The following is a 27,545-nucleotide window of genomic DNA, read 5'->3' on the forward strand; positions in this document are numbered from 1 at the left end:
AGCAGTCCAGGACTGCTTTCATGACTTCTGTCCTGTCCTGTGGAGGAAATGTCATGTGAGCCCCCTTATCCAGGTTAGATCCTGCTCAGATTGTGTTTAAAGGAACCCCCAGGTTCACTTTTCTTGTTAAAATTCTCCCCTGCAGACAGCACTTCAGTGTGAGTTCCAAGGTGGGCTTGGTAGTAGATGCTTTTTGTTTTCCTTAAATAGGAGAGTATCGACTCAGAGCAACCATTGGCAGAAGGATGAGTTGAGGAACATGCTCGAGGTAGGGCACGTTGGTTGCATGTCCCCAGAAGACCTGTGTGGCCATCATAGCTTGCTTAGGAGGCCAGGTGTTCGTTCCCCAGGTGGCATCCACAGAGCGTCCTGGGTGTGTTAGACCCGCAGCCCTGTTCTCGTTCAGTGTTCACATCTGTAGGTGGGTAAGCATCACCCCGTCTCAAAGCTGGAGAGGTCCAGGGCGGTGCCTGCCTTGGTCTCTGGGCTCTTTGTCTCTGTGCTGGAGATAGGGTGACCACAGGCAAGGACTCAAAAGAAACAGGAAGTCACGTGCCGTGATTGCAACTTGGTTGCAGCTCTGAGCCCTTGTTCTGCATCTTGTTTTAATACCGATGATTCCTGTGGTGGTTTACCGACTCTTCCCTAATCCTAGCTCACCTCTGGCTTCGTGTTTTTAGCTGACAGAGAAGAGTGTTCCTTTGTAAGTTATATTATTTAGCTGTTCTTGGTCTTTGGAGTGATGTGTCTTAGGTGAGTGTAATTAGAAAAGCATATTTAGCACATAGGGGATAATTTTCTTTTGCAGCTGTGCATTAAAGAAAATATCATCTGCAGGACTCTAAGACTTCCATTTATAATAAGGACTTGTTCTCCCAGAAGCTAGAAGCTGTAATCCTCTGAAAGCCCTGAATGTGAATGCGGAAGGTGTTTGTTTCATTTGTTTATTCCTTCCGTAAGTGTGCATCCATCCACCTTGTCTTCTGGGCACATGCCAGGCTCTGTGCTCAGCCCCACCGGGAGGATCTCTGGGGAGGCCTGGCCTTGGCTGGGCTGGGATGCCTGCTTTACAGTGGGCTGGGACGATCTGCCTGGAGAGCCCGCGGGGCAGGGGGGCGTGGGATCTGCCACCACTAGGCTGCAGAGTTAGCTGGCAACCACAGACCCAAGCCAGTTTCCTGTTGGCCCCATGAGGCTCGGAGGGCAGAACTCAAGGGTGACAATTGTGAGTCGGTGCCTAAGTACAGTGCTGTGTTTTGGGGGTCACTGAAGTTGAGTTTGCTCTGCCTGGCAGTGGTGGCAGGAGGTGCTCCACAGCGTTTGCTGAGCCGTCAGGTGTGTGGCTCTCCTGGCCTGCTGTGAGGCCAGGGGAAGGGTGTGATGCTTGGAGTGGGCTTTGGGTTCTCTGTGGACATGGACGTCTCCAGTAGGGGTGCCTCCTAACACCTTTCTTTTGCATTCTCAGTTTAGAACAACTGCGAGGTGCAGACAGGTGTGGCACAGTCCACTTAGACTTCTGGAGCGCTGAGCGCATCCCTGTAGTCACAGGCTGCCAGGGAGAGGGAGGGGCGGAGCCATGTGGCCCACCTTCTCCCCATCCTCCCAGTTAGAGAAGTGGTCCTGCCCCTTCATCTTCAGTGCACTCAGTGTGGGCCTTGGACTGGCAGCTTCAGCAACCTGAGCTCCTGCAAAGGCAGACTCTCAGACCCTACAGAACCTCTAAGCTAGGAACACTGTGTCTGGCAGTCTGTTCAACAGCACCAGAGGGTTCTGTCGAAAGCTCAAGTGCAGAGCTTCACTGCCAGTGGGTGTGCTGTGTGTGTGTGCTGCTGCAGGGCACAGCATTGCAGCCTAGGCCTCAGGATGGGCGGGAGGGCGGGAGAGGGGTTTGGGTTGAGCACTTCTCTGGGGGAATCCTTTGCGTGCACACGAAGAATGGAGAACTGGGTTCACTTATCCTCATTAAGCCTCATTTCCCTCACCTGCAGTGTGAGCTGATGCAGGCTTTTCTGTGGGATGGTTTTGACCCCATGAGGAGCACACAAAGCTGAGCCCCGTGCATCAGGTGCTCATTACGAGGGGTCCTTCCCAGCTTGTGTCCTCCTGGCCTGCATCGGGTACCCTGGGAGTTCACAGAAATGGGAGAGCAGCTTCTAGGAGAAAAGAAGGAACCCTGTGTTGGTATACCCAGTTATAACAGCCTTTGTTTTTGCAGACAGGAGCCCATCAGAGAACTTGGACCAGCACTTACTAATCTCATCTGCCCAGTTTTCATCCTGGGGGTGGGGACAGCCGATGTGTGGGGAGGAGACAGGATGGATGGGCTCCAGCTCTGGCCCACTGTGCCAGTCAAAGACAATTTTGTGAAGCAGTTTATTAGATTGATTCTATTACAGAGATAAGGGAGCAGAGGCTCTGGGGGAGTAGCTGTTTACCCAGGGCCCAGCCAGAGCAGCAGAGGTGCCCCTGCTGCGCAGCATCAAACCAGGGAGATCGCTGGGGTGAGCACAGCAAAGGCCACAGGCGAGGTGCGTCACTGAATTACTGAAAAGATCAACAGGAGGAAATTAAATCAAGAGCTGTGACCCTGTGGGCCCTCCTCTGGCTTGGGCAAAGGGCCCTGGCCGGATCCATCCTGGCTCCACAAGGTCGCTGCTCCTGAGGGGTGCAGAGGAGGAGGAAGGGCAGGGGCAGCTATGATTCTTGAAAGACTGTGTCCTGGGGTAGGTTCCTTATGCTGGCTGAGCCCAGTTATACCAGTTGAAAAAGCAGGTCTTTCTTGGGAACATTAGGAATCTTTTTAGAAGAAGCAGCTGGAACTGTCCTTGAAGCCTACATGTGCTCAGCAAAGTCACCACTGCACACACTTCTGCAGGTTTTCGATCATCTTTTTAAAGTCAGAGGCCCTAATTCAGTTGATTTGTTAATAATTTCTCCCTGGGCCGGGGCTGTGGCTAAAAGCACTTGCCTCGCATGTGTAAGGCACTGGGTTGTATCCTCAGCACCACATAAAAGTAAAGATATTGTGTATTCATCTACAACTAAAAAATACAAAAAACAATTTCTCCCAATGTTTTATTTCAAAATACTTCTAGCATAAAGTTGAAAGAATAATGCAGTGCACGTACCAGTTCTCTCCCTTCTTTCCTCTCTCTATGCATATACGTTTTCTCTCCCTGATACACACACACTCTTTGGAAGGCCCACTTGAAAGTTGCAGGCTTGATATTTTGCATATGTGAATCTTCACATGCCTCCTAAGACCAATGGCATTTTTCTAAACCACTGTTACCCTGCCATGAACTTTGAGATTGGTACAAGGTTATCTGACACTCATTTTATGTTTGTGTTTCTCTTGTCCCCAGCATCCATTCATCTATTGCTCATCTTTTCTTCCTCTTGTGAGGGACCCGCACCTTGGTCTCCTTGGTCATTTATTTCTCCTGTGCAGCTTGCTCTGTGATGTTCCTCGGTCTGTTTTTGGTGTGTTACCCTGACAAGAAGCTGGAATAGATCTCGTTGCTGTGTCAAGGGACCTGTCAGGTTGTGTGGCCACCTGAGGGCTCTTTCTGCCACCTCCCGAGGTCTGGTGGGCCTGGAAGGTCCACATGTGAGTGCACACCTTGGTCCTGGGTCCAGGGCCATCCTCTCTTCTTCCCTGGACCTTGGGTGCCTCAGTTGAAAAACAAGTCCTCTGTTTATTTCTAACTTTTTGTTGCTAAATTCATTTTCTCCTTGATGGGAAGGAGGACTGGAGGGGTCCCTCAGTCCACCTCGCTGGACAGTGTCCCTGACAGCTGTGGGTGTTGAGCACCAGTGCTGTTAGACAGCTTGCTGTTTCACAGGGTCACTTGGACACTTCTTTGTGTGCCTATGTCTTTCCCTGCTGTGCTGTGCTGATGGGATTGGTTATACATGGCTGTCTCGACTTCCCTTCTTCAGGGTCCAGGGATGGACACCATGAGAGACAGGAATTCATAGGGTGTTTGGGGTGGGACTCTATCAGGGAGACTCGGTGACTAAGGGCTTATTTCCTCTGCTGTTGTTACCAGGCTGATCGTCCTTGAAGGCTGTGTGAACCACCAGGTCTGCATGCACTTATACCAGAGTCTTCCCAAAACTTGTCTTGCAGTAGCAGAAGGAAGGGCCAGTCCCAGCAGAGGTTCCCACCTTTGAGTGGGTATCTTCGTCATGGCTCCAGGATAGCTGCCTCCCTGTGGCCCAGCACACCTTCCACAGAGTCCTTTAGCTCTGATGGCACCCACTTCCGGATGCCATCATAGCTGGTTTCTTCTAGACAGTAGGTCACATCCCTGATAGATACACTGGGGGGTGGCGACACAGAAGGGCTTGTCAGTGTGTGCTCATTAAGGTCACGATGACCTTGCCACTTGACCACTGACATTGGTAGTGTAGGTGGTTATAAGAGTGATGTTCTGAGCAGGGCCATCAACCTTCACTTTGTCAGGGGGCCGCCTTCCATTTCCTGAGAAGCATTGTGGGTGTGCACTGAGGCCGCCAGACCTCTACCAGGCCGCCATTGTGGGGGACATTCTTGGCTGGTGGGGATTGGGTGCTGAGCAGTGGATGCGGACTGGGGGTTGTTGGCAATCTTGAAGGTGTTCTCAGGCTTTGGTGCTTCCTTCTCTTTACGTTCATGGGCTGTCAGCGGAGGAGAAGGAAGGGATGGTGACTCCTGTGGCTCCACCCTTTGGGGCAAGTCTTAGAATTCTCAAGGCACCTGTGGATTCCACAGCATATTCAGCCTTTGCAGCACCTTGCTTCATGTGGCTGGGTTCTTCCTCCTGGAAGATGGACATGGTTTCTTTTGATCACAACATTCCTTTGTCTCCTTGATGGTCCCTTGAGTGTAGCCAGGGGTGGAGTCACATTGGAACTTGCAGTTCAATGAAGAAATCAACAAAAAAGTCAGAGTAGAACTTATCGATGGCCACAGAGCCAGTTGTCCAGGGTCAAAAGCCACTCTGGTGAGCAGGTCTGATCCAGGTACTGCAACCTATACATCTGGGAGGTGTGGCTGGCACGTGGTGAGTGGTGCAGACAGAGCAGAGTGGAGCAGAGCACCCCCACACTGAGCCTTCGTTTGCACAGATGCCCTGACCCCAGGTCCTCACATGAAGGGCTTTCTGTGGCTAATGGGTAGAATATGGGCTTACATGTAGATGTATCTGTCGTATTAACTACTCAACTATTGGGCACGTTGGAGCATAGGTTCCTTACCTATAAAAAGTGGGTAATAATTAATATATTTATTATGAATTCCTTCCACTCTTTATCTGGTATACTCACAGCTCTCCAAAATAAGAACTGACTTTTTCCTCAAACATTGTGACCTCTGCAAATTAAGCCCCCCTGATCTTATACAACTCTCGGGTGAAGCCATAATCTCAGCTCAACCACGTAAGTAAAGGATCTCCGTGTTTTCAACCCTGGTTTAGAGGCCAGGGTCTTGTCGGGCCAGCAGTGCTCTCTCAGGCTTCCAGCCAGGGCGAGAGAGCTATTAGGGACTGAATGCAGGTGCGCCAGCCCCAGGGATGATGGCTAACGAGTCCAGAGACAGTCTCCATTCCACAGGTGTATCCCTGAATGGGATCCTGGCGATCACTCCACATTGGGCTGGCGTTTTGAGATGTGGATTTGTGCCAGTGTCCCTGGTCCCTCCCACAGATGTGTCCTGAGTTCCCTGACAGTGCAGGCACCAGGTCTGAGGAGGAAGTTCCTGGTAGCCTGTTGGAGGCCATGGTCCAGCATGAAGAAGGGGCAGTGGATTCTGAAGCAGCCGCTTGGGGTCTGTGAGGGGAAGCACAGATGCTGTGTGGCTCGAGAATAAGCAGCTCTCTCCTGCCGTGAGGTGGGAGCTGCCTGGGCATATGGGTCTGACAGCAGGAGAGCAGTTCTTGATGCACCATGGCCCCTCCAAGACTGCTCTGCCCTACTCCCTCTCTGCTTTCGTAGTGAGTTGGCTTTGATCCTACCCGGCCCCCATCACGCCTGCATGGGTGTTGCTGAATGAGGACGGGCTGCCTCCCTCTGAATGGCTGCCGAGGCCATGTGTCCATCATCCACACACCCCGGGTTGATGGGTCATTCCCTGGAGGTTGTCCTCCCTGTGTGCTCTTCGTGGTCCTGAGGTGCAGATGTAAGCCTGCCGGTGTCCCACGATTGCCATCACCTGCTTCTCTGGGGGCATCTGGTCCTACCCATCCTCCTGGCCTGCAGCCCAGCTCAGGGTGTGTCCTGTGGGAGTGTCACGCCCCACTCCAGGTTCTGTAGGGATTCAGGTCCCCGCCCATGGAGCACTGTTACAGAGTGAATGGAAGTGTGTGGCAGACTGTCACTGGGCAGCTCTGGTCTGTGCTAGACGTGTGGTGAGCCGTGTTCCCATTTGTCCTCACACCCTTGTGACGTGGCTCTTATGTGCCTTGTTGTCTCACGATGAAAGTCTGCTCTGGTAGGATGAGACGTGTATGGGGTGTAGTGGCGACAAAGGATGGATAGACAGACTCCTAGCTGAGGTCTGGGAGCTGTAGGGAGAAGGCACCAGAGAGGGTGGTTAGTGGAGGGCAGGCTGGTGGGGGCTGGTGGTGAGGTTCTTCCAGCTTCAGCCATGCTCTCGGGCACACACAGCAGGAGCACCAGGTGTGTTTGCGTGCGGGTGTGCACGTGAAGACCCAAGACTGTGGGGACAGAGTGTGACAGCCATGGTGGGTGTTAACTGTGGCTAGAGTAAGGGGTGGGTCTGGAGATTGTCTCCTTGTTCTTGGTCCTGTGATTCTCTCGTGCCCAGTAACTCCCTCCTTTCTCATTGTCGAGTTTGGCTTCGTTTTAACAGGTGCTCCCGGCTCTCCTTCCAAATGCCGGGCTCTCCTCTAGGGATCTTTCCGGTACCAGCTGGCTGTGTCTTCCTGCTAGCTCAGGTGAGAAGGGGGCTGCACACAGACTGACCCCTTGCCCAGAAGTTCAGCAGGAAGTGGCGGTGGGCCTGAGCAGCAGTCTGCTTGCTGTTTTGCTCTGCTTCTTGCAGTGTGTAGCAAGGACACGTGCCGAATGGCCCATGGCAAGGGGACTGAAGGGCGTGTGACAGACAGCTGTGTCACTGTGGTGTTGTTGAAGACAGTGCAGCATCTCCTCTTCAGAAGGGACCTGGAGTCTGCTCTAGGGCCCAGTCTGGCTCCTGCCCTCCACACCTGCAGACTGTGTCTGTCCCCTGGACTCAATAGCCATCCTGTCCTGGGCTCCACCTCTGGTACACTGCTGTCTGCATGGCAGCCCTTGGGGATTTTACACTTTACCTGTCCCAAGATGAAGCCTAGGGTCCCTCATGCCATGCCCACTCGGCCTAATTCTACCCCTGCTCAGTGCTCACAGCTCGCTCTCCCAGTTCCTACAGTGGGAGCTCCTGACCACAAAGGCTACCCCATTTTCTGTCCCACTCAGTGTACAATCTCTTGATCAGTTCTGATGCCTCACCCTCTAGCAGTCTGCAGAATCCACTGCCCCTTCTTCAGCTGGACGGTGACGTTCCCCTCCTACTGGCTGCTGTCTCGCTAGCCTCTTCCTCTGCCCCATGTACATCTGTGACAGTGTTCTAAAGAAGGCGTCCACCATCGGTTTCGACTCCTGGTCCCATTCTGACCCACTCCCTGGGATTTTCAGGCCACAACGGGTATTGCAGGAAGACCAGGATCTCTGGGGTCAGACAGATCTGGCTTTGAACTTTGTGGCAGATTCTTCTTTTCTCTGTCTTGGAAAATGATGCTTTTTAGGTAAGAATGCCTGTGTAACTTGGTGATAAGACCGAAAGTCCCTGAAGCTCTGAGAGCAGTGCCCGGAATGCCAGGGCTAGCTCCTCCTTTCTCAGAGGTTCTGGGGACGTGCTGTGTCTTAGGTTGAACACAGATGTGTTGAGCACCTGCCCTGGAGGATCTGAGTTCTACCCTCAGAGAGCACGGATTCTCCTGGGTCCAAGCCTTGTGCTGCAGTATGGCCAGCTAAGCATGATGGGAAGGTGCCCTGCCCCGGTGTCACTAGGGCATCTGGCACCCATGGAGCCAGAAGCTGCCCTCTGATACAAGCCGTCTGCAGAAACCTGATGACCAAGGAGGAGTTTGCCAGGTGGAAGCAGCGGGGACAGTTGGCCAGGCTCAGACATGGGGGGCCGAATATGTGTGAGTAAGATACTCTGTTGATGTCATAGGTGTTGAGCCCCGTTAGTCAGCAGCATCTGCAGAGCACTCACTCTGTGCCACAAACTGCGCCGGCTCCAGGCGTCGGAGAAAATGGGCAAAGCCAAAAGCTGCCAGTTTCAGAGCAGTGACAAAGCTGACAGCCCATTAGACACACACACAGCAAAGAGAAGCACAGCTTGCCCACACCAAGGACAAAAGGGGCGCACTGTGGCTCCCGGGGCCCAAACGAGAACTTAAGGGGGAAGGCGCCTCAGTGGTCCCACACCTGGATGGAGTGCATCTGTCTCCCTGCAGTACTGGGGCTTGGATCCAGAGCACTCTACCACCGAGCGACACCCACAGCCCTTTTTATGTTTTATTTTGAGACAGGGTTTTGCTAAGTTGCCCAGGCTGTCCTCGAGTTTGTGACCCTCCTGTCTTAACCTCTGAGTCACTGGGATCATAGGCCTATGCATTAGCAGCTGGCTGGAAAGGACAAATTTTGTGTTTTAACTTTTCAGAGAGTTCCTGGATGTAAAATTCTTTTCATGGAATTTCATGGTTTCCCCTGGTGCTCAGTGTCCTTCGGGTCTTCTGGGAGCCCTCTGCCATCTCCCAAGCTTTGCTCTAGGGGCTCAGGTGTCCTACTGTCGGCTCCCAGGTAGAACTCATCTCAAAATACCTTGAGCATGTGTGGTGGGGGCCCCGCTGTGTCTGTCTCTGTGGCTGTCTGGTTGTGGGCACGTTATCAAAACCAATGAAAGCACTTTCCTACGTGAGATGGGCGGAGGACGATGTGGACCTGAGAGGGGACAGCAGTGAGCCATCCCGGCCAATGCCATTTTTACACATTAGGCTTAGATGCTGTGAATGCATTTCCCTTGACCATAGTCCATGATCTAAAGTGTGGTTGGTGCTCTGAGAGCCAGGGCAGGATGCCCACGCAGCATATATAGGAAGTGAGGGACTTTCCTTGGAGAACCTGCAAAGGATTATTAGAGAGAGCACTGGCCTGAGAATAAGTGTGTGGTGGGCATGACTGCCCTTTGTGTGGCTGAGGTTTGTGATGTCTGGGGTCTGACCTGTCCACTGCCCAGGAAGTGGTCCATGTGAAGGCTAGCCTCTGGTTTCTGATCTGCTCCTCTCCTTGGCACCTAAGCCCAGCCTTCCTGCCTCCTTCACTTACTACCTCTTCTGAACCTTGAGGCCTAGCCCTTCTCAGCCACCGTGGGGCCCTGGGACCTCCTGAGTTGGAGCTGTTTTGATGGCTGATATTGCCCAAATCTGTTTCTACATCGTCACGGATGTGCCAGTTAATTTGTAGCTACTTGGCATCTTTAAGGCACAATTAGCACTGAAGAAAGACTTTGGCCAAAAGTCTTATTAGCTGGAAAGTAGTGGTGTGGCTTTCATTGTATGCATGTTTTCCTGACCTTAGGTAAACTGCTGGTCCTGACTTACTATGTGGACCACATCACCGCTATTAATTTTGTGTCATTTCAGAAATAGAGCAGAAGGAAATCTGTGGTGACAGGTTCACTTGGGGTCTTTAAAAATTAAAGATCTGCTTATACTTTTAAATTGGCTAGGGATATGTGATTGGTTTTCCCTGGCAATAGCCTTAGATACATTAGAAATTATAGAACATTAGATTAATAACCCAGGGTAAGGACCAACAGCTCGCAGAAGAGCTGATCAAGATCTTAGCTAGTATCTGGCAGAACACTCGGACTCTGAGTGAGGATATTGAGAGCTGGAGGGGTGGGCATGACTTGGCAAGGTTACCTAGAGCCTTAAGCTCATGTTCACCTGCTGCAGAACCTGAAACTCCCGAATCTGCGCCCGAAGCCCCTCCATGCTCCATAAGTACATGGTACCTGTCACTATGACTCACGTCTACGGACGACTGTGTGCCTAACACAAATCAACTCTACTGCATGTAATTTGAATTCTTAAACTGAGCTGGATTTTGGCAAATCTATGTCCCATGTGACTACTGTTGCCATCGAGGTGGGGGATATCCAGTCACCCCTAAGTGTCCCAGACTCCTTTGTAGTCCGAGCAGCTCTGGTTCTGTTGTCATTGAAGACTGACCTCTCTAGTATTTGAACATGTGGGCAGGCAGTGGAGGTTCTTTGGGTTCTGGCTTCTCACTCAGAATAATGACCTGGAGATTTTTCTATACTGCTGTGTGTGTTAGTGATTTGGACCGTTTTGTTGCAGAGTAGTAACCTATATTATAGTTATACTAGTTTGTTCATCCAGTCACCTGTCTGTTCCTGACTTTGAGGTTGCTTCTGGTTTGGGACTATCATGAATAAAGTTTTTGTGGACATTTACTTATGTGTATTTCTGTGTGTGGGGGGTATCTATCCTTATTTTTCTTGGTAGGAGTCCCATTGCTGAGTAGTAATGTGTTAATTGTAGGTTTAAGTTCACAAGGAATTGTTAGTGCTTTTCCAAGCCATTGTACTGTTCTACATTACCACCAGCAATTTGCAAGAGTTCCCACTAGTTTCTTAGGACTTTTTTTTTTTTTTTTTTTCTGGACATGATCACACTGTCTTTGAACAGTATTATTACTGCTTTTTAAACATGCATATCTTTAATTTCTTAACATGTTGAATTCACTAGGATCTCAAGTGCAATGATGGTAGAAGTAATAGCTATACATTTGCCTTATTTTGGAGTTTTAGTTGCAAAGCATTCTGTTATCAGCCATTGAGTATGGTTTTTACTATGAGTTTCTCATGGATGCATTCATAGATGAGGGGTGTACTTTCTATGCCTAAGTTGCTGAGTGCTTTTAAAAAGTCATAAATGGAGTTTGAATTTTGTTAACTGCCTTTTCCGAAGCTATATATCATATACCTTTTTTATTTGTTAATAGTCTGTTAGTATAGTGAGTGATATTGATTATATGTTTAAAGATTAAGCTAACCTTGCCTTCCTGTGATAAGAATTGGCCACAACGTATGATCCATTTCACATACTACCGAGCTTTTCTCACTAGTATTTAGTTAAGGATTTTTTTTTACATTTAAATTCTTGAGGGATATAGTCCTCATGAATACTTTTCTTGTAAACTCTATTTGATCTTGATATTTGGAACTGATAAAAATAAGGGGGCAGTTTTCTCCGTTCTATTTTCTGAAGATGTGCATATAAAATTGGTGTTCTTTGTGGCATGTTCTTGATGGGATTCAGGTGGGAAATCATCTGAGCTAGGAACGTCTTTGGTTGAGTGAGGCTCTTTGGGTCTTCTGCTCCTCCTCAGCCCATGTGGGAGTGCGAGTCCTCTGAGCTTGAGCGGCTAACTAAGCCTGTTGCCTGGAGCTTCGTGCGTGTCCTCTCCTGGCCTCTGTTGAGGCCTCTGCACTGGCACTCACTGTTGCCTCCGTGTCACTGGCCTGCTCCTTCTTCTTTCTTGAACAGCCTAACAGGATCGTTACCCTAATAATATTTTCAATAAGTAGGTTTTAGCCTTGTCTTTGTCCATTTTTAGCCCCTGCCTTGCCCAGTCCCGCTCCTTCCTGGTTTGCTCCTCCTGTCCAGTGCCTGCCCACAGGCATGCAGTCCTTTGTCCTCAGTGCCTCCAGCATCCCAACACTTACCTGTGACACAGCAGGCTGGCCGTTTTGGAGAGGTGTCTTGGTTTGTTTCTTTTACTAGACCTGAGCGCCTTGAGGGCAGCAGGCGGTGGGGCGGCTGAGCACCGGCTCCCTGCGACGCAGGGGCACGGCTGTGGTTCAGGTAGTGCTGTGTTTAAGCCCTAGACGTGCCACCTCTGGGAGGGTGGGCTGGGCTGCTCACCTGGTGGCACAGAGCCCCTGCTAGGGCTTGTCAGGATATTGCAGTCAGAGCGGGCAAGTCACCTCACGCAGCCTGGTACTGGGAGGTGCTGGATGACCTTTCACTTCAGCACGAAAAACCAGTGGAGGATGCCCCGGAAGTGCAGTGCCATTTCCTTCTGTGTTCTCGCTGATTTCTGTGGCAGTCCTCTCTGGAGGTGAGGGCTGAGGTTCTCAGGGGGGTTCACAGCAGAGCAGGGCTTTGCTTCCTGCTGCTCTGAAGAGCCTGGACACCCTGTCTTGCCACTGCAGCCCACTCTGCCATCTTACTGACGTCCTCCACCTTTACCCGGCCGAGGAGACCTCTGCTCCTTTCCTCTGAACCGCGAGGAAGGCAGTGACAATGCCTCTAAGACTTGTCTTTCTGTGGCTTTCATGAAGCTGACGCCCTGGAGCTGCTCTTCCGTGTTTCTCTCTGGGAGGGGGCAGCAAGTCCCTGGCAGCAGGAACACAGACTGTCCCTTCTTCCCTAGGTGGTACTTGGCAACTGCTTGTCTCTGTCTTACCCCCCCCCCAGGTGACTTCTCCCACAGTGCTCTCTGAGATGACCTAAGTCACCCCCTAAAGCAAAAAAGCCAGCGTGGCCCATCTCCTGGCAGATTCCCGTTCCATAGCCATTCATCCCCTTGGCCGCTGGCCTGCACTGGGGCTGGTATTAACTGGTTTATTCCAGTGTTACACCCTTGGCCCTCCTGAGCTCTCTGAGATCGGGGCCACCTCTTCTCCATTGAGCCTGGTGCGGAGGAGACACCTAGAAGTGTTTGGAAAGGAAGAGGAAAGAACAGACCAACCAGGGGAGCCGGCTGCTCTGAGTCTTCACAGGAAGGCATCTGGGGGGGTATGTGCAGTCTGCACCTTCTGCCGATGGCAAGTGTGATTTCAAAAGGTCCAGGAACTGTCCACATGAAACCAGCAGCCCTCTGCAGTTGGGACCATGCTTTGGGCACAGGGCCGTGGCAACATAATTTGGGGTTTTAGTGAGGCCGAAATATGATGCTTGATTATTGAAACCAAACCTGTTTCCCTGAGCACACGGTGAGTAGGGAGAAGGGCTGGGCCTTCCAGGAGGAGTACGTCTGTGTGGTAAGAGGGTCAGGAAGACAGCTCTGGACACGCAGGTGTGAAGGACTCCTGTGAACACAGTTATGGAGATGCCTTGAGGGGCAGGAGGTGAGTTGGAATGATGAGCTTTGAAGATAGGACCAAAGGATCTGAACAGATATTTCTTCATTGAGACACAAAAGGCCAGAGAGAACTGAAGAGGTGCTCAGTGTCTCCAGCCCTCAGGGAAAAGGCCCTCGAGCCACAGCGAGGCAGCCCTCACTGCCCCAGGGGGACTTGGGCCAGAGGCAGAGCCATCATTGGCGAGGGCGAGGACAGCTGGTGGAGTGAGGGATGGCATAGCTGCCACGGGCAGCCATGTGGCAGTTCTCAGAATCCAGTGTGGAATGGCCACGTGTTCCCAGAATGCCACTTCTGCCTGCCCAGGAGAGCCGGCAGCAGCCTTGGCATCTGCACACCCTATTCACAGCCGCGTCACTCACGCTAGCCAGGAGGCGGAGGCAGCTCGAGTGCCTGCTGGCCGATGAGTGGGTGATACGGGGGGCTCATCCATTCCACAGAATGTTACTCTACCTTCACATGGGAAATCGGCACAGACTGTAAGGTGCGTGACCCTCGAGGACACTTTGCTAAGTGAAGCAAGCCAGCCACAGGAGGGCAAACTCTATGGTTCCACTGCGTGAGGTGGCACATCAGTCAAACCCAGGAGGAGAGTGGCCAGGGGCCAGGGGGGACAGAGTGCATGAGGATTAGGCTGGAGTTGGGAAGGTGAAGATGTGCTGGAGGGCGGTGGCGGTCACTGTTTGTCAGCAGTGTATGCGAACCTAAAATGGTGACTTTTGTTAGGTTTATTTTCCCACAATAAAATGTAAAAGAATTGAAGAGAGAGGACTAAAACTCATTTCTCCCTATTTTGAGCCATGTTGCCGTCGGGCCCCAGGTGGGTCAGGTAGCGAGCAACGAAGGAGTGTCCTCAGTGGTGACTCCTGTTTTTTCATTGATCCTCAATGAAGCCTGGGGAGGTGGGCATTAATGTCGGCTCCCATTTCAGCAGTTGAGAAGCTGAGGCTGAGAGAGGCGAGACGAGGAGCCCCAGATCTCGTAGTGCTGTGTGGCCAGCTTCCCAGGAGTCCCTCCTGCCCCGGGCCCCTGTAGCAGCCTGGTGGAGTCGGTCCTTGGCGTGCCACCCTACCCACCACGCACACACGGGCTACTTCCTTTACTTTAAAGCACCCTGCTGCTGTGGCGTGTCCTCTTGGCAGAGCAGTAGATCACCAGGAGCGTGACTGCGGGCTGAATGCACCTTGCGAGGGTCACAGCGTGACCCCGCAGCCCAGGGAAGAAGGCAGGTGGTGCCAGCCTCCCTCCAGACCCTTGGAAACAGGACTCCAAACTGCCTTGGCAGGCCAGGGGAGAAGATCCTCATGCCGCAGCACATGCTTGGAGGCCCCATCGGGACCTGCTACCCTGGACTGCAGCTCAGGCTGTGTGTGGTGCCTCACTTGTGGCCTCACTCCACTTCTGGAACTTTCCACCATGGTTATTAGTGGCCCAGGAATTACCTTTATTTTGTTTTGTTTTCCCAGTTTTAAAAGATATAAAACTGTTCTTAGCTTCCAGACGTCCAGAAACAGCCCGGGCTGGACTTGGCCCCAGGCTGCAGTCTGCTGGGCCTCTTTGGGTGGTGATGGAAAGCTGCACCCTTTCAGTCAGGAGTTGGCTGGGTTGTAGTTCTTGTTGCTATGGTTACTCTGTGCCTCGCAGGCTGTAGATTTCTCTCGTGTTGCCTTGTGCTGGCTTGGGGAAGGGTGAAGAAAGTCCAGGTGCAGGACACCTGCTCTTCCCATGATGAATCCCCAGCCTGCTTGCCCTTCTCTTTGCACACAGCGCCATGATAGACCCGCCCCACCTCTCTCCTCCCAAGGGGTTTCTAGGCTGCAGGCAGGGACAGGCGGGGTTCCCTGCTCCCTGGCCGGTCCCCAGTCTCAGTGGTGGGCTTTCTCAGGGTCCCTGCCCTTTGCACCACAGCTGACTGTCCCTGCCCACATTGTGGTGGGTTCTGTGACTGCGCAGTGTCCTGCCCTGTCCCAGAGGCTTGCTGTCTCCAGTGGTGTTGCTGTGGCATCCTGGATCTGGCCCTTTTCTTCCTTACCCCAGAGAATGGTGTGTGCTGATCTGGTTTGTGCCCTTGGCCAGTGCTGCCCTTCCTTCAACACCTCAAGATTTTCCTCCATAGGAAGGAAGGACCCCGTGGGGACCTGGCGGGAGTTTCAGTGTCTTGTTTTCCCAGTGGTGGTGACTGACCACCAAGGGAGGCAGCTTCTGCTTTCCTGTCTGCCCACCCACCCTGGTCTGAGCGCCCAGGGAAGACTCATGGAGAACAGCCTGGGAGGAGTGGGAACGGCCTACCTGCCCAGGTTCCTGGGGAGCGGTCCTCACTATCATGTGGGGCCCCACCCCACCTCTGATACTCCATGACCTCCCAGCGGATCCCTTCCCACCCGCGTGGGTAGCACTGGCACCTCTGCGATTTGCTCTGCTGCCAATAGGAAGATGCCACACCGTGTTGCTCCCAAGGGGCATGGCGCTGACTTCATCTCTGTGGGCTCAGGATGTGGGGTGAGGGGGTCTGTTGGCTGCCTCTCGCTCACTGGGAGCCAGGCTGGTACACTGCCTCTGCGGTGGATGGATGCTCGCCTGTCCCCGCCCTGGCTGATCTGTGTCTTTAGGTGAAGCTCACTGCACTGTGCTCTCCTCTCTTAAGTGCTACATCCGGCCACAGAATAAGTTCTGGAATCCCCTCTGTGGCATATCCAGGCTGAAGATTGTGTGGACAGTGGGTGACACAGGAAAGATAGTGCCACGTGCCTGGCCTCAGCTGGGGTGAGAGCCTGCTGGGTGCAGGGGTGCGCTCTAGAATCTTTGTGGGTGAAGCTCCTGTCAAGGAGCCCGGCCAGCTTGGGAGCACTAACTTGTCACTGGTTATGTCTTTTCAGACTCTGGAAGCCATCCTGAATTTCAAGTACTCGGGAGGCCCAGGCCATGCTGAAGGGTATTACCGGAGCCTCTCCCTGGGGCTGCACGTGGAAGTCGAGCCGTCTGTGTTTTTCACCAGAGTCAGCACACTCCCAGCAACCAGGTAACTGTTGTCCCTGTGAGTCTGACAGCACTGCATTTGGAATACCAGCCTCTGGTTCACTGTAGTCTGGCTGCCCTTCTGACGGGCACTGTTGGGCCAGGGTGCTTAATTAGCCTCTCTGGGTCAGGTTCTCTCCATTCTGAAGGTGCTGGGAGGTGGGTGGGCTTGCTGGGCTTCTGTTGGCCCTCCTTTGTATGGACCTAATTGTTTAGGTGCCTTTCTCTGACCTGGGTCACCTCTGCTGTTAACAGGGGCTTGAGAGAGAGCTACATGTCTTGGGGGCCCCTGGATGAGCCCAGAATTTCTGTCTATGCTACTTCTGGTGCCCACTGGGCGTAATGCTTTTTTTTTTTTTTTTTAATGGTCCCACTGTCCAGCATTGTAAGCAGCTCCCAGCATGTACAGGGAGTGTCAGGTCATTCCTGCCCAGGGAGGCCTTCTTGCTCAGTGACTCTCTCTGGGACTGCCTTTTCCTGTCCTGATCTCCCTTCAGGGGAAAGGAGTTGGTTGGTTTGTCTGCTTCAAGGCTACAAGTGGCAAGAGGTGCTAGGGATATTCTTCTCTCGGGTGGGAGAGTGATGAGTTCTCATTCCAAACTTTGACTTGTGGTACAGTGGAAGTAGTGGGCTCAGGAAGCCTGGGAGGAGCCCCTGCAACTGGAGAGCCGTGGAACTCGGGCCTGTGCAGGCTCTAGGGAGCAGGTGCCTGTCACTGCTGAACTCGACCAGGTTCTCTGGCTCAGCTGTGCCATGCTCGTTTCTGGGGAGGGTGGGCTGGGACAGGAGTATTTGTTCTTAATGGCTGAGGAGCAGTGGTGACAGACATTGCCTGTCTGACCTGGAACCAACTGCAGGCCGTTGGTGAAGAGTATCCCCCAGGCAGTGCTCTCATCTGTCTGCCTTGTTCTTCTGTGTAAAATAGAGGTATGTTCTTGTCCATGTTGATGTTGACATTAAAGTCCATTTAAGTTGATAAAGCCCCAAATAATAAGTGTGATTTTGGTGTAGGGGAAAGACTTTTTCTTCTCAGCCATTGGAGAAAACCATCAGCAAAAATTAATGGTGTAGCTGGGCCTTTTGGTGTCACCTTTCATCCCCTGTCATGTGCGCAGTGTGTACAGTGGCTGGCTTTGCTGCCAAGGCTTGCTTCTGCTCTGAATTTGTACAGAGCCTACAGTGCTCGGCCCTGGGAGGCTTGGCCAGGACCCTACCGGGGCTGTTAGGATGTGCCAGTCTCCCTGTGCATCAGAGCTGCTTTCGCATAACCCTGCTGCGCCTTTATGTCCTGGTCCCTCACCTCCTGCTGACGTCACCCATATAAATAATCCTCGAAATGGCACAGGTTATTCCTGGGCTCTTTTTTCCCCTGTTGATACCTGGCTTCCACGTCATGGCCCCTGTGGTTCCAAATGGCAATTTAAGTCGAGGAGAAACTCTGCTACGTGGTGGTCTTTGGACAGATCTGGACAGGTTGGTCCTTGGCTGACATGGGGTTGGATCCTGATCTCTGGCCCACAGCCCTCCCTCCGTTCTTCTGGCCCATGTGTTTCTGTCCCCTGCACTTGGGATTGAGGTTTGACTTCTAATCCTCCTCTGTTATCCCTACATCTAGTTTATCACCAAGTGCCCTCTCCAGCATCTCTGGATGACCCTGTGTGTCCCTCCTGGATGTCCTGCTGTATCTTTGCTGCTGTGGGAAGAGGCCCAGTCCATCCCCTGCCTGCAGACTTTTTTTGTGCAGAGTCCCTTAAGTACGAATGTCCCCCATGGCTGCCCTTGCACAGGTTCCCAGTGCTCGTGAGGCACAGGACCAGAGCCCCCCTGAGATGTGTGCAACGCCCACAACTCGGGCCTCGCCCTGGCCGCCACACGCCCTGCAGAGCGGCTTTGCTCCTCACCACCCCTGCTCAGCGCTTGACTTCCGGGAGCTTGTGCCACATTCTTTTTCTAAAATCTCTCTTTTTCTTAAATTGTCATTCTTTGATTTAACCTTTTGGGAAATATCTGCTTGTCCTAGAGATGTATGTTATCATTCCTGTAGGGTTTTCCTGAGCATAATCAAGCAGAGGGGGCTGTTCTCTCCGTGGGTTCTGTGTACCTTCCTGGTACTTCTGGGAAAGCATTTGCCAAATGTCCTGGGAATACATTCACTTACGCTTTAAGCCACCACCTCTGAAGTGACAGGCACTGTATGAGCCACTTGCTGGGGTAGGAGGTGGGGGGAGCGCAGTGCACATCAGGCAGAATTAGCACTAAAAGGAAATGTGAATGTACACAAAGGAGGGAAGAGCTCAAGAAACAGTGAATAAGCGAATACAAAACAAAAGGGTTTGTTCCTCTCATTCTTAATTTCTTTAAAAGAATGGGTGGGTGCTAGAAGTGCTAATGTTACACGCAAGGTGCCAGGCTGCTGTATGAGGTCAGAGTGCAGAGGTACCGGGCATGTGGCACTCTCCAGAGCAGCCATCTAGATGTGGGCAAGAGGGTACAAGAGATAAAATGGAATATTAGCAATATCTAATTCAACCAAAGAGGAAGAGGTATCAAGAGTGGAACAAGGAACATTTAGTCAAGTAGGAAGCCAATAGCAATGTGATAGGCCTGCACCTGCATCTCAAGAACTGCAGGAAGTGTATTCGGAATTAGAGAAAGTAAAATGCCTTTTTACAAGAAAACGACGTTAAATGTGTGTAGTGTAAAAGTTAAAAGGTAGGGGAAAACATCATGCATCTGGTTTGGCCTGGTGGTGAATGCCTATGTTCCCAGCAACGTAGGAGGCTGAGGCAGAAGGATTGCAAGTTCAAGGCGAACCTCAGCAACTTAACAATAACCTGTCTGAAAAGAAAAAATAAAAAAGAATGGGAATGTAGCTCAGTGGTAAAGCAACTACGGCCTAAATCCCCAGTACCAAAAAACAAAAATAAAAAACTCCAAACTAAACAATAATATTAGAAAGTTGGTGTGAGTATATTAACATTATACAGATACTCTTTCAGCATAAAAAGAGGCAGATAAGACAATCTGTAATGAAAGTAGCCCAAAATGCAAGTGTATTTAAAAACAGAATTTCAAAAATAAAACAGGCATACTGAGGGGATAAATGCATAGCTGCACATCATAGTTGGATATTTTGGGACTTTTTTCCCCTCTTAATATTTGATAGAACAAGTAGACAAATACAAAGAAACAATTAAAAGAACAAAACCCCAGAAAACTCTAGCAAACTTAGATAATCCTGTTAACCAATTCCACCTAATAGTCATAGAATAGTAAACTATTTTATTAGAAAAGGTGAATGGCTTAAAATCAGTGATATAGCTTCTGTATTAAAGAAGAGCTCAATGTACTCAGAGCAAACAGCAGAAATAAAGTGTAGGTATCAATGAAATTATGAAAAAAGAATGTATAAAGTCAGTATTATGGTTTAGATATGAAGTGTCTCCGAGACAGTGCAAGAGAGCTTAGAGGTGAAATGACGGGGCTATGAGATTTCTGACCTAATCAGTGCGTTAACCCTTTGATAAGGATCATCTGGGGGTTAAGGATAGACAGGTGGATGTGACTAGAGGAGATGGGTCATTGGGAGCGTGCCAGTGAGGTTTATATTTTGTCTGTGGGGAGGGAAGCTCTCTCTTTGCTTCCTGGTGCCATGTTTCCAGTTTCTTTCTGGAAATGTCACACACTTCTGTCATGATGCTCTGCCTCACTGTGATCCCCAAGGAATGGAGCAGGCCGTCTATGGACTAAAAACTCTTAAAAACCATGATCCTCGAATAAAATGTTCTGCCTCAAAAGTGTTCTCTTCAGGTCTTTTGGTTATAGTAGCAAAAAAGCTGACTAAAACAGAAATTAGTTCAGGGAGTGGGGTCATTGCTGTGTCTACTGTGTCTAACCTGATCATGCTGTTATGAAATTTTTGGAACTTTTTAGAATTTGTGGGAGGAATTTTGACACATTTAGAGATGCGAACTGGAAAAGCTTTATATTGTTGTAAGCAGAGCTTAATGGGTGATTTTGGTAGAATGTCAAAAGACCAGAAGATCAGTTAGGACTGTGAACTATAAAGTCCAGGCTGCATTTCAAGTTCCATGGCTCAGGATTCAAGCACTGGAAAACTGGTTCTCAATGAGGTTGGTGAAAGTGAGCATTCACTGAAATTCAACAGTGACAGTCAGAGTCTCTTAGAGACTAGGAAATCCAGGTGCATTGAATAGAGAACAAGAAGCAGCACATTGGGGCCCAGCTGGTTGTGGCAGCAGCAATAGTGCAGAGGGGAGGGATGACACAACAGAGAGAAAAACCACAAAGAGAAAATTTGGCATAGAAAAACCTGTAAAAGCAGTTTAACTCAGCTGATCTAACTGTACAGCCAATGGCTGTGTGAAAGTGCTCTGTGTTTCTCAACTGACAAGCAGGCAGCTGAGGCAAGATGCATCTTAAGGAAGCCACAGTTGCCTGCTGCTGCCAGAGGCCAGGAGGTCATAGCAAACATTTCCATACTGTTGTGGCAAGCACCTACCATGTGGCTTAGGATGTGCCTAGCAGAAGGTGAGTGAGACAGACCAGAGGAGACTGTACCCAGGGTGATTCAGGTCAGAGAAATGGAGTGGAGTGAAACTTGCTTTCCCGTGAGTCTGGTGGCTCACGTGACCAGCAGAAGAGGGTCGGGAAACTGAACAGGCAAGGGCAAATACACTCATGGACTAAGCCTGGGAAGGCTGGGTTGTGGGCAGTAGAGTGTGCGGAGGGTTATTTTTCCTGCTCCACAAGTAGAATTCTTGGGAGGCTCCTGATACCTGGACTCCTAGCAGAGATCGGCATCTGCTTGGCTCCAGGGTTGTGTAGATCTAATTTCTGCAGAACACATATCACCCAACAAAGTCCCTAATGCCTGATTAGACTTAAGTCCAGGGTCAGAAATCCTCTTACAGAACTCTTAGCCTCACCTTGGGCGTGTTTCCATCCAGTCTACTGGGACAAACCTGCAATTGATCATACTTCCCATTCTGTCCTTCCTCATACTGGTGACAAAGAAGCTGAGAGCTGTTTCAGCCAGGTTCAGTTTTAGGCCACGCTAGCTGGCAGCTTGGAGAGCAACTTGTCACTAGAAAGGGGTTAGTAAACCAGTCTGCACACACACGGACAAGCTCCCTTCTCTCACTTGTGTGTGCGTCCTCTGTCTCTGTATATATACACAGCCCAAGAAGAAACTGAAAGGACAGCGGGGCATGTGCAGTGACCTCCATTCTTGTTGACTGTTTTGAACACCTCAACAGAGATAGTTCTTTAATTTTTCATTAAGAATCCTTTTTCCCTTTTTTTTTTTTTTTTTGTGTGTGTGCTTGCCATGGAGATACACATACACACATGCACAAACACAATTTGTTCCTTTTTTTCTCATTTTTACCAGTTTTATGATAGTTATTTTTCCTTATCTTTTGAGGGTTATAATTTTTGGTTTATTTATTTTTTGTGTTTTTTTTTTTTGTTTGTATTGTTTCTCTTCCTTTGTTCTCCCATTAACAGACAAATTCTCCCCTTTCTCTCTTTGATTTGCTTTTTCTAATTTTCTCCTTCTTTTTAACCATCATTACTTCTTACATGTTTTCTGCATTTTTTTCCTATTTGCATTGTGAACATTTTAAACTTTCTTCTACCTTCCTAACACATTTTTTTTTGTCTCTTAACAAACTGTATTTTTGCCATCTTTTAGACTATTTGGTTTATGTAACTTCTCTGTCTACCATTCATTTTCTTGCAGTTACTGGTACGATGGATCACATACTTGACACATGCTGTTTAATGTCAGATTGAGGTCAGGACTATTTATTGTTTTTGCTGTTGGCAATTGCTGACCCCACTATTCCTATTTTTTGTGATAACTAGTGTTGAGATGTCATAGTAGGCACTGGGTGTTTGTTTTAATGCCATATATTGTTTGCTTCAGTTGTTTTTATATATGTAGTGAAAGCATATATTATATTAGGACCCATTCATAATAAAAACACTAAAGAAACTAGGGAAAGAATGTACCTTAACATTATAAAGGTTGTATATGACAAATTCAAATTCAACATCATAATGAATGGGGAAAAACTAAAAGCATTTCCTTTAAAATCTAGAGCAAGACAGGAATGTCCACTCTCTCCACTCCTATTAAATATTGTACTAGAAATTTTAGATAGAGCTATTAGGCAAGAGAAGGAAATGAAAGAGAGGAAATAAGAAGAATTCAAATTAATACTGTTTGTTGATGGTATGCTCTTGTACTTAGAAGATCCGAAAAACTCCACCAGAACACCGCTAGATCTCATTAACAAATTCGGCAAAGTAGCAGGGTACAAAATCAACAAACAAAATTCAATGGTTTTCCTATACAGCAGTGAAGAACAAATCTACTGTGGCAGAAATCAGGAAGACAATCCCATTCAGAATAGCCCAACAAACAGACAAACAAAAACCCTAGGAATAAATCTAACTAAGGAGTAGAAAGACCTCTACAATGAAAACTATGTAACATTGAAGAAAGAAATTAAATAAGACATTAGAAGATGGAAAGGCCACCCAGGTTCACAGGCAGGCAGAATTGATATTGTTAAAATGGCCATACTACCAAAAGCAATATATGCATTTAATGCAATCCCCATCAAAACACCAATGACATTCTTTGTAGAACTAGGAAAAATAGTCATAAAATTCATTTGAAAGAATAAAAGATTCAAAATAACCAAAGTTATTGTAAGCGAAAAAAACCCAATACATAGCTTCAGATTATACTACAGAGCTATGGTAACAAAAACTGCATGGTAGTGGCATGGAAACAGGAACATATACCGATGGTAAAAAATGGAAGACACCGAGTCAGGCCCCACACAGATAGAGTCATCTCATCTTTGACACAGGTGCCAAAAACATAGAGAAAAGACAGCCTTTCAACAAATGGTGCTGGGAAAACTGGTTATCCATATGTAGAAGAATGAGATTAGAACTTACCTCTCACCCTTCACAAATGCCAACTCAAAATGTATCGAACACCTAGGAATCAGACCAGAAAATATGCAACTCCTAGAAGAAAACATAAGATCCACACTCCAGCACATATATGCTGGAATGACTTTCTCAATAGGACCCCTAAAGCTCAGGAAATAATGCCAAGAGTTTACAAATGAAATAGCATCAAATCAAAAAACTTCAGCACAGCAAAAGAAGCAACTAAGAACAAGAAGAGAGAACCTACAGAATGGGAGAAAATATTTGCTAACTTAAAACAGTTGATTAATATCCAGAATATATAAATAACTCAGAAAACAGGAAAAAGGCCCCACTGATAAATGGTAAAATGAGTTAAACTGACACTTTTTGAAGGAAGAAATATACAGGGCCATTAAATATTTGAAAAAATGTTCAACATCTTTAGCAGTGATCATGTGCAAATCAAAACCACACTGAGATTTCATCTTACACCAGTCAGAATGGCAGCCATCAAGATTAAAAATAATTATAAGTGCTAGAGATGATGGGGAGAAGGATCATTTTAACACACTTGTTGGGATGTAAATCAGTACAACCACTATGGAAATCAGTATGGAGGTTCCACCAAAGACTAGGCCTGTAACCACCATATGACCCAGTTATGCCCCTCCTCATATGTGTTCTAAAGAGCTGAAGTCATCATCTGCAGTGGTACTTGCATACCCATGTTTACAGCAGCCCAGTTCTGTGCATCAGTGGATGAATGGATGAAGAGTGTATATACAGTGAGATTTTATTAAGCCATAAAGAAAATGAAAGTATGTCATTCGCAGGAGAATGGAAAGAAATTAATACCATTGTGTTAAACGAAATAAGCCAAACTCAGAAGGTCAGGGTTGTGTGTTTTCTCATGTTGAAGCCAGAGAGGAAGAAGGAGGAGAAAGGTGGGCCAGGGGATCTCACGGAAATCAAAGGGAGGTCAGCAGAGGAGAGGAGAGGGATCGAGGGGAGGGTGTGTTTTGTCAGCTTTTTCATCCCTGTGACCAAAAGATCTGACCAGAACAATCAGGGGAAGAAAAGTTTGATTGAGGCTAGAGATCTCAGTTCATAGGAGCCGACTCCATTGGCCTGTGCCTGAGGTGAGGCAGAAGAGTGTGGTGGAGGACAGCAGGCCAGGATATGGCCTTCAAGAAGCAGAGAGACTAAGCTCAGCTCACAAAACATCAACTCCAAAGTCATGTCCCCAGGACTCCCGACCTGCAGCCGCACCCTACCTGCGTACAGTTACCCAGTTAATCCTCCGAAGGATTAATGCATTGATTCGGTTAAGGCTCTGATGACCCAGTCATTTCACCTCTAAACTCTCGCATTGTCTCACGCTTGAGCTTTGGGGAGAAACCTCGTGTATCTAATCCATAACAGGGAGGGAGGAGGGGAGGAAAGGGGAAATACTAGGGAATGATACTGGCCTCCTTGTTTTGTTATATTGTGTGCATGCATGAATATGTAACGATGAATCTCACCATTATGAATAATTACAGAGCACCAATTAAAAAATATGGGCAGAAAAAAGAAAGCAAACACGTGGGGAGGAATCCCTCCTGCCTCCTGTTCCATGCCACCAGCATCACTTTACTCTCAAACATACATAGAGACATCACGAGAAGGGAAACTTGAGACCCGTAGCCTCACGAATATACGTGTATGATATGAAAACAGAGTGCTGCTAATCAAGCCAACTTCAGTAGTGTGTGAAGGACACAGTACAGCATGAGCCGTTCAAGCTTCACAGAAATGTAAGGGATTTTCGTTACTGGAAAATCAATCATTGGAATTTATTACATTAGCATAATAAAGAGGAAAATCATATTATGCAATTGCTGAAGAAATATCATTTGACAAAATTCAACAGTTAGCTGAAAACATACATAAACTTGGGTCAGGGGGAACTCAGCCCAAGAAAGGCCATGTGGAGAGACCTCCGGGGAAAGCCACACTCCAGTGCAGGTCTGGTTGCTTTTCTCCAGGAGTAGGAACTGGGTGAGTGTGTTGGCTGTTACCACTGTATTGGTTATTTTTTCTGGCAATCCTACCCAGGACAATAAGATTATAAATAAATAAATAATGGCATTAAAAGGTGGAAACAAAGGAGTGAGGTGGTTGTTGATCACATGCAAGGTCCGCATGATTGTGAATTAAAAAATCCTAAAAATCTGCCACTCAAAATAAATTATTAGAACTTACCAAAAATTTAGCAGAAACCACTCAAAATTTATAAATTATTTGTCTTTCTATAATCTAACAACTAACATTTTGAAAATGAAATTTTGGAAGCAGTGTGTTTAATAGAGTCTAAAACATAAAACTATGGATGAATCTCTAAAAATTTGATGTCTAGTAGATAATGATATAACATGAGTAAGAGAAGTTAATGACCTGAGTAACTGGAGAGTTAATTATTATTACAATGTCAGTCTTCCCAACATGGATTATAAATTCACTATAGCCCCAATCAAAAGCTTAGTGTGTTTTCCAGTAGAATTTGACAAACTATTTAAATTCTTTTTTTTTTTTTAATGGAACAGACCTTGAATAGACAGGTTGCCTGACACAAAGGAACAAGTTTGGATGACTGCAGCTATCTGATTTTAAAACATAATGTAACGTTCAGAGTGTTATTGGTGCAAAGATAGACAAAGGGTTCAGCAGGCTAGATTGTCAGCAGTTGATTTTAGCAAGATGCAAAAACCATTTCATGGGGAAAATCAGAGTCCTTTCTCCTCAAAGAAAGCATAGCACAGCATCTTGAATGTCTTAGATGGGGTCAGAAACTTGCTAACCATAAAATAAAAGGTTGACAAAAGATGAATTTAACAGAAATTGAAAACTTCTCTTCACATAAGGCAAGTCATACTATAAAATATGCTGTGATACTGGAGTAGATATTTCTTACATGGCATACATACCTCTGAACAGTGATCCGCATCAGGGAAACACAAGTTAAAACGACAGCGAGATGTAATTCGATGCTCACCAGAATGGCTGGATGGGAGAACTGATGGCGAGTGCCCTCGAGAAGGGAGGTGGCACAGAGCGCATGCGCGTGGCTGCCGCAGGTGCAGAAAGGCAAGCTTTCAGGAGCTGGTCAGCAGCTCCTCAGCGTTCAGGCAACCTCTCTGATGATCTAGCCACTTCATTTTTAGATGTTTGCTCACAAGAAATAAAAATCTATATCCACAAAATGATTTCTGTAAGAATTTTGTAACAACTTTATTCTTAATAAATAACTTCAAGTATAAACAACCCAAGTAGGCCCTCCACAGGGGTAAGACCAGCCCAGTGGCGATTCCACTTAGAAGTGAGCGACTTCTGGTGCCTGCAGAGAGACTAACTGTGCTCACAGATAGAAACCAGAATCAGGGTGCTCATCAAAAAACTCCAGCCACAGAGGAAAATGCTCTGTGAGACTCCACTGTTCAGATTTCTAGGACAGGGAACCCTCTTCTTTGATAAATGCCACCTGAACTGGAGCTGAATGTGGTCAGGGTGGGTGGGACAGGAGGGGACTTGGTTACCAGCTACCCTGTTTGCCTGGATTTCCCTGGCTTCGGATCTACATTCCCTGCCCCCCAGAAGGTCCTCAGTTGGGGCAGACCAGGACATTCGGCCTCCCTAGAAGGAAGAGTGTCTTTCTGGCATGATGGAATGCTGTTGGTCTTGGCAGGGGATGGCTTATAGGGTTGGGGACAAACATGGCAAGTCATTGATCTGTTCACTTCAGATGCCTTATTGGTCAGTCAGTCATGCCTTAGTGTGTGATACTTCTGCAAAAAACTAGGTACACAATTGAAGACAGCACCTAAGTTTTCCTGGAGAGGTGTGTGAAGACATCATAGAAAGTGGAATAGGGTATTAATTCCAAAGATGACTAGGATTCCATGCAGAGTTGTAGAGGAGGGGAAGCACGGGAAGCACATTGCAATTTTTTATTTCCTCTCTAGGTTTTGAACTCTGAAAAATCTGGAGCCAGGCTGAAGTTCTGTTTTCTCAGAGACCCATGTGAAATGCATGGACGAAGCGGGGTTGGCGTGCACCGTGACACTCAGCTTTGTCAGCCTGATGCACGGTGCCACACAGAACCATAGGACCTCATGGTCTTCCATTTGTTCCCAGGCGAAGATGTTCTGTGAGCACGATGTCTTGTTAGAGTCATATGCATCCCTGGAGATGGCCTGTTTCAGCACATTTGCATTACAGTGAGGCCCAGGAGGCCCACGCTGCCATCCAGATGCCCTGGCTCCAAGGCGCTGCTGCGTGGATAGGTAGATGAGCA

General features: G+C 48.4%; 1 protein-coding gene across 3 annotated transcripts in view; it reads left to right on the forward strand.

Annotated features, from left to right (window-relative positions):
* The window catches only part of Trappc9 (trafficking protein particle complex subunit 9), a 499,910-nt gene that overhangs the window by 265,641 nt on the left and 206,724 nt on the right, over positions 1 to 27,545 (forward strand). For all 3 annotated transcript variants that reach the window (XM_058580865.1, XM_058580867.1, XM_058580866.1), the window contains one exon: positions 16,099 to 16,241. In XM_058580865.1, the coding sequence (XP_058436848.1) occupies positions 16,099 to 16,241 (143 nt within the window). The remainder of the gene's footprint in view (positions 1 to 16,098; positions 16,242 to 27,545) is intronic.

The sequence above is a fragment of the Marmota monax genome, unplaced genomic scaffold, assembly GCF_021218885.2.
Source record: "Marmota monax isolate L192 unplaced genomic scaffold, Marmota_monax_Labrador192_F-V1.1 WCK01_AAM20220418_F8-fsc00073, whole genome shotgun sequence".
NCBI classification, from domain to species: domain Eukaryota; kingdom Metazoa; phylum Chordata; class Mammalia; order Rodentia; family Sciuridae; genus Marmota; species Marmota monax.